A 6,819-nucleotide genomic window follows, 5' to 3' on the forward strand; every position below is an offset into this window, starting at 1 on the left:
GAGCTCAAGTTTGGTGCCAATCTTCTGAGCCATCTCATTTGCCCTGGAAGAACATTTATAATTAAAAGATCAGTTCATTAGGAAGGCATGACAATTATAAACATAATCAAGAATAATTTTTTAGTTTATATGCGTGAGTGTTACCTCTCTCTGTAGGCCTGTCTGTCCTGGAACTAATATGTAGACCAGGGTAGCCTCAAACTCACAGAGATCCTTTTGCTGATGCCTCCAATGTGCTGGGATTAAAGGCGTGCACGGCCACACCCAGCTTATTAGGATGGTTTTAATTTTAAAAAAAGAAGAAAGAAAAAGAACCAGAGTCTCCCAGACAGTTCTCTCAAATACTATGCAAGTGTTAGTTACACATCTTGCTGGCACAAAGGGCTTTCTTCACTGAGAGCAAAGGTTCTCCAGAAGTTTCCTATACTTCTGGGTTCTACACTTTTTTACAAGTTCCTACTTGAAATGAGGACCCTGAGGCACAGAGGCAAAGGGACTGATACTGAGAACAGACTTTGGGGAGAAACATGGACCAGAAATTCATCACTCCTCTTTTCTGTATCTTCTGGCTGGATCCACTGTCCTCTCCCTCCTGTGTGCTTCTTTTGTAAGACTATAAATTCCTTTAGGGAAAACAATGAGCTTCTACATCTTTTCATTGAATTTTGTATATTAATCAAGTACTGAATAAATACTGTTACTTTTATCCACACCCCAAACAATGAAAAACTTATTTTTTTTTTTTTTTTTTTTTTTTTTTTTTTTTTTTTTTTTTTTTTTTTTTTTTTTTTTTTTTTTTTGAACATTTCTTACTTTTTTTTGACCAAGTAATTTTCTGTTTGTCCAGTTTTTCTCTTATTTAATAATTCAGAAGATAATGTTACAACTAACAAAATGATTAAGTGGGTAAAGGCATTGTTGCTAAGCCTGACTACCTCAGCTCAATCCCCAGCACCCACATGGTGGAAGGAGAAAACAGACTCCTGGGGATTGTTCTCTGACCTCCACACATGTGCCATGCAGTGTGTACAACAACATGGTTTTTTTAATTTTTCAATTTAAAGGGTATTTAAATGAAATCTAATGGGCTCTAATTCTTTGGGAGCTTGTGTTCATGATTCTATCATAAGGATAAAGAGAGGGAGAGTATTATCTTGGGGTTGGGGATCAAGTAATATAGTACTTAGGAGAAAATGCATATGAATTCTGCTTAGTATGATAATGTATACCTATAATCTAGTACTCAGGAGGCAAAGGCAAGCAAAGCCAGCCTGTTCTACAGAGCAAGTTCCAAGACAGCCAGAACTACATAGAGAAACCCTGTCTCAAAAAGGAAAGAAAACCAAAACAGTGAAGGTGGAGGCAGGAAGATCAAGAGTTCTAGGCCAACCTCAGCTACATAGTGGCATTCAAGGCCATATTTGGGCTGAGAGAATGTCTCAAACAATGTAGGTATGATAATGCACTCAAAATCTAACCACACCAGAGACAGAGAAAAAAAAGTATTGAGTTTCAGGAGTGAAACTCCTGAGTTATGGGCTGCATAAGAGTTCTAAGCAAGCCTGAGCTACATAGTTAGATCCTGCATCAAAAACAACCAAGGGCTGGACATGTTGGTACAAGTCTTTAATCCCAGCAATTGGGAGACAGAGGCAGGTGGATCTGAGCTCCAGGCTAGCCTTAAACACAGTGAGACCCTGTTTCAAAAATGCGTGGGGGCAGGTGCCAAAACAAGTTTTTCTTTCCATTTTTTCTTCTCCAGTGTTAAGACTCAAGCCAAGTTTTAGAAACACAAAAGGAAGATAATTAAAACTGACCTGGGTGGTGGTGGCGCACACCTTTAATCCTGCCCTGGAGACTGAGCCTTGAGGATTCCTAGAGCCCAGGAGTTTGAGGCTAGCCTAGGAAACATAGTCATGCACCCTCCAGAAAAGTTCCCAGAAAAATTTACAGCAGGCATTTGGCTGAGTCCTCATAGATCTCTTTTGTTGTTACATATTTACTAAGAAATTGTTGGGCCAGGCATAGTGAGGCATGCCTTTCTTTAATTCTGTCACTCTAGACATAGGCAGATGTATGAGTTCAAGGCCAGCCAGGGTGACAACATGGTGAGGCCCTAGGGAGAGAGAGATTGTCTTACGTGAGCCAATGAGCATTTATGTCTTAGGTGGCAGTTACAAAGTGGAAGAAAATACAGATCATTCTATGAAAATAGATATATAATGTCTTCTTTTTAGCTGCAAAAGAAAACAGTCTTTGAGGCATAAATATTAAAGTGTCATTCATTTAACATAACTAATCTTTGAATGGTTTGTTATTTTTGTTTATCCTAATTCTGTAGTTTGTGGCTTTTCCAAGAGAATATTGTTACCTCATACTTGGAAATTTCTCATTGTAGTTAGGAGGGCAAAAGAATAATTTGATGTATCCTTAGGTCTTGCTTCTAGTCTAAAATAGTTGGTGCTGTCATCTCTATAAATGGTTTGCCTATACCTCTGATAGAAAGGGACTCATATTTGTGAGTCTTGAAACCACTGGGAATGCTGCCTCTTAGTTATTTGGATAGTAGAAATACTAGTTATTGCCGGGCGGTGGTGGCGCACACCTTTCATCCCAGCACTTGGGAAGCAGAGCCAGGTGGATCTCTGTGAGTTTGAGGCCAGCCTGGTCTACAGAGTGAAGTCCAGGACAGGCACCAAAGCTACACAGAAAAACCCTGTCTCGAAAAACCAAAGAAAGAAAGAAAAAGAAATATTAGATATTAATTTCTCATGCGTTTGAGTTCTGTCTGAAGCCTAAAAATCTCTTTTCTAGATACGGTCTCTCTGGCAGTGATGTCCTAGATAACGTAGCTTATGCTCGAGGGTTCAACACAGACCACCAAACCCAGCTCCTTTATCAAGCATCGGCTATGATGGTAGAATCCAGGTACGCATTCAGTAAGACATTAAATCTCTCCCCACAGCCCTGTACCTGAATCTAGGTAATATGAATAGAAACAGATTTAAATTTCAAGAGCTGTTTTTGTGTGTAGGGTTTTTTTTTCTCTTGGTTTTGGTTTGGTTTCATGTGGTGGGTTTTGTTTGTTTGTTTGGTTGGTTGTGGGTTTTTTGGGGTTGGGGTTAGGTTTTTTTCAAGACGGGTTTCTCTGTAGCTCTGGCTAGCCTGGAACCTGCTCTGTAGACCAGACTGACCTGGAACTCAGAGATCCTCTTGCCTCTGCTTCCCAGTGCTGGGATTAAAGGCGTGCTTTGGTTTTTGTTTGTTTGTTTTTTTTAAATATAGTGATACTTTTTTTTTTAGTTTTGTTTGCTTTTAAGATTTATTAAAAGATTATTAAAATTTACTTACATGTGTGTTTCTGTGAATGTATGCCTGGGGGGTGGGGCTTATAGAAGTCAGAAGAGGACTAGAATCCCCTGGAGCTGGAGTTCCAGGCCGAGCTACCCAGTATGGCTGCCGGGAAACAAACTTGGGTCCTCTAAAAGAGCAGAAAGTGCTCTTAACAGCTGAGCCATCTCTCCAGCCCCAATTCCTTTCTTTTAAAAACATGTTTGGCTGGGCGGTGGTGGCGCACGCCTGTAATCCCAGCACTCAGGAGGCAGAGGCAGGCGGATCTCTGTGAGTTCAAGGCCAGCCTGGTCTACAGAGTGAGTTCCAGGAAAGGCGCAAAGCTACAAAGAGAAACCCTGTCTTGAAAAAACAAAAAACAAAACAAACAAACAAACAAAAAACATGTTTGTATGTATTTGGTGTGTGACATGTGTAAGTGTTTATGTGTACACACACATACATGAGTGTGGGCATGCATATGAAGTGACTCACATGTGCAGGTTAGAGGACACTTTTGGACGTCAGTTCTCACTCTCTACCTCGTTTGAGACAGTATCCCTCATTGTCCTCTGCTGTGTATGCCAGGCTGGTGTCCACAGGCTTCTAGAAACACTTCCATGGAGCTGGAAAAGCACTGAGATTACAAACGTGCTGCCTTGGCTGGCTTACGTGGGCTCTGGGAATTTAAACTGGGGTCCTCCCACTTACATGACAAGTCCTTTACCCACTGTCATCTCTGCTCTTCAGTTCTTATCTTGGCACAATTGCTTTATGGTTTCAGTCAAGTCACTAGTGAAAAAGGAAGCTATGGCTGGAGGTATAGCATTTTTCTACACGTTTCCCTTTGTGAGAGTTGCTGTGGTCATGGTGTCTTCACAGCACTAGAAACCCTGAGACACCTGCCAAAAACAAAACAAGACCCACCAAAGGGCGTCTCAGGTTGTACATTTTATAAACATCTTAATAAAACGTGTGTTTGTGTTTGAACTAGGGAGTTGGTGTCAGTGGCTCATCTGTTTTATCCTGGCAGTTGGGAGACTGAGACACGAGGATCATAAATTTCAGAACAGCCTGGGCTGCATAAGTAACAAACCCCAGTCTCAAAGAAGAAAAGTGTAAAATGTGGAATACATATAAACTTAGAGTGGTGGGAAAGGGAGGAGATTTTGACAAAGAATTCTTTTTTCTTGTAGGTACGCACTGCTCATTGTGGACAGTGCTACTGCCCTCTACAGAACAGACTACTCGGGTCGCGGAGAGCTTTCAGCCAGGCAAATGCATTTGGCCAGATTTCTGAGGATGCTGCTGCGACTTGCTGATGAGGTAAGCTGTAGTGAAGAAACCTAGAATTCAGTGGTTTTCAGTGGTTACAAATTGCTGGAGCCTTCTGAGGACATTAGTGCCTTGTATTATCAAAGATGAACGATAGTTAGCCATTGCTTTGTTGTGAGCATTAATGTTTTGGTATGTCTGTGGTCACAAAACTGACATTCTTTCCCTCATCAGTTTGGTGTGGCCGTGGTAATCACCAACCAGGTAGTAGCCCAAGTGGATGGAGCAGCCATGTTTGCTGCAGATCCCAAAAAACCCATTGGAGGAAACATCATTGCCCATGCATCGACAACCAGGTAAGGTGATGGCAGAGGCTTTCTGGAATGGATATGATAGAGATGTAAGAAAACACTTCCACTTAGACCCTATTAAACCCTATGAAAATTGCGGCAGTGTAGACACTTAGGAAGCCTCACTAAATTTGTTGTGCTTTGGTTGATACAAGTGTTTGCTTTGCAGGTGGAGAGATGGCTCAGTCATTATGATCATGTTCTGATCTTGTAGAGAACCTAAGTTGAGTTCTCAGCACCTCCATGAGGTGCTCACAACTCCCATAGCTCCAGCTCCAAGATCCAGCAACCCTGGCCTCTGACAGGCCCCTGCCCTCATGAGCACATAGCCACACACAGACACAGACGCCTAGATCTAATTAAAATCTCCCAGGTGTGAGAAAAATAGATGAATATTTGATGTGCCTCCCTAATTATAAAATAATGTTTTTCTTCAAGATTTTCAGTAAGAGTCATGGCAGATATGGATTCCTCCAAGTTGGAGGTAGCCAAATACACTAAAAAAGTTCCTAAAAATCCCTTTAGGAAGTTAGGCATGTCTGAAAAAATTAGTTCTGTCACAGGAATAGAATTGTTTATAACTTGGTGTGTTTATCTGTCTTTGGGTCAGGCTGTACTTGAGGAAAGGAAGAGGGGAGACCAGAATCTGCAAAATCTACGACTCTCCCTGTCTTCCTGAAGCTGAAGCCATGTTTGCCATTAATGCAGATGGAGTGGGAGATGCCAAGGACTGAGTCATCAGGGCCGTTTTTTTCTGTGATAAACTTTTAAATGTTGTACAGTCTAATGAAGAGGACAGCTCCTTGGGCTTCTTCAGGCTCTTCCTGATGTGACTGCCAGGACATGGCTTCCGGGAAAACAATTATTGTATCTGCTTTCTGGTGGCAGAAACAGGAGACGAGTCTGAATTCGAACTGATCTGAAATGTTCATTTCTTATAGTTTATTTCTTATAGAGTATATTAATGTCTGATTTCTTTGGTGTTTGGAGGAGAGATATGAAATAACAGCTACCAGACAATCTTATGTTTCAAGAGAAGTAAAACTGGAAAGACCCGAGTCTTCTCTCACTTCTCAATAATGGTAAAATAAAATGCCTGAGATATGTGACAGGGAATGGGTGCTTTCCACGTTCTTTTTCTCTATATGTAAGATGCAAAATTTAAAATTACATGCCTGAACTCTCACATAATTTAAAAAATGATTGTGGTTAAGGAGTCTTGAATGAGGCATGCTAGCCTATCAGTCCTATAGTGCTTCTTGTTCTAGAGACATTTATCTAAATTGTTCTGTTATTAATAAAAACTCGGGAGTCAGATATTGGGGTAAAAACCTGATAAATCAAGAAAGAGGCAGAAGCCAGGCATAGTAGCACACACCTTTAATCCCAGCATTTGGGAGACAGGCAAGTGGATCTCTGAGTTCAAGACCAGCCTGGTCTACAAAGTGAGTTCTAGAACAGTGAGGGCTACACAGAGAAACCCTGTCTCAAAACAGACAAACAAACAAAAAAAATATTGGCAGAGGAACAACCAGTTGACCACAATTCCCAGATCAAAAAAGCCTATGAATCTTTCTAAGCCTCTCCCTATTCCTTCCGGTCCATCTCTGCAGAATCCTGGGTCCTCCAAAATCTCCATGGCTAATTTGGTCAGCTGGTGGCTGACTTCACCTCCTGATTCAGGGTTAACTATATTAGTAGCCTCAGAGTGTCACGGTGCAATTAAATATCCCAAAACATGTTCTCTTAATTACTAAGACTTCACTTAAGCAAATGGTTCTGCAGCTGTTAATAAGGTAGTTGTGTGCAGTACGTGTGCTGTTTATAGGAGTCATTCTCATGCCAACTGAGTACTGCAAAATAA

At 41.2% G+C, this 6,819-nt stretch overlaps 1 protein-coding gene across 1 annotated transcript in view; it reads left to right on the forward strand.

The window, feature by feature from the left end:
- The window catches only part of Rad51 (RAD51 recombinase), a 35,032-nt gene extending 28,961 nt beyond the window's left edge, over positions 1-6,071 (forward strand). The window contains exons 7-10 of the mRNA XM_028885971.2: positions 2,815-2,928; positions 4,527-4,656; positions 4,840-4,961; positions 5,566-6,071. Of these exons, the coding sequence (XP_028741804.1) occupies positions 2,815-2,928; positions 4,527-4,656; positions 4,840-4,961; positions 5,566-5,689 (490 nt within the window). The 3' untranslated portion in view covers positions 5,690-6,071. The remainder of the gene's footprint in view (positions 1-2,814; positions 2,929-4,526; positions 4,657-4,839; positions 4,962-5,565) is intronic.
- Positions 6,072-6,819: the final 748 nt, after the last annotated feature.

The sequence above is a fragment of the Peromyscus leucopus genome, chromosome 4 (assembly GCF_004664715.2).
Source record: "Peromyscus leucopus breed LL Stock chromosome 4, UCI_PerLeu_2.1, whole genome shotgun sequence".
NCBI classification, from domain to species: Eukaryota; Metazoa; Chordata; class Mammalia; order Rodentia; family Cricetidae; genus Peromyscus; species Peromyscus leucopus.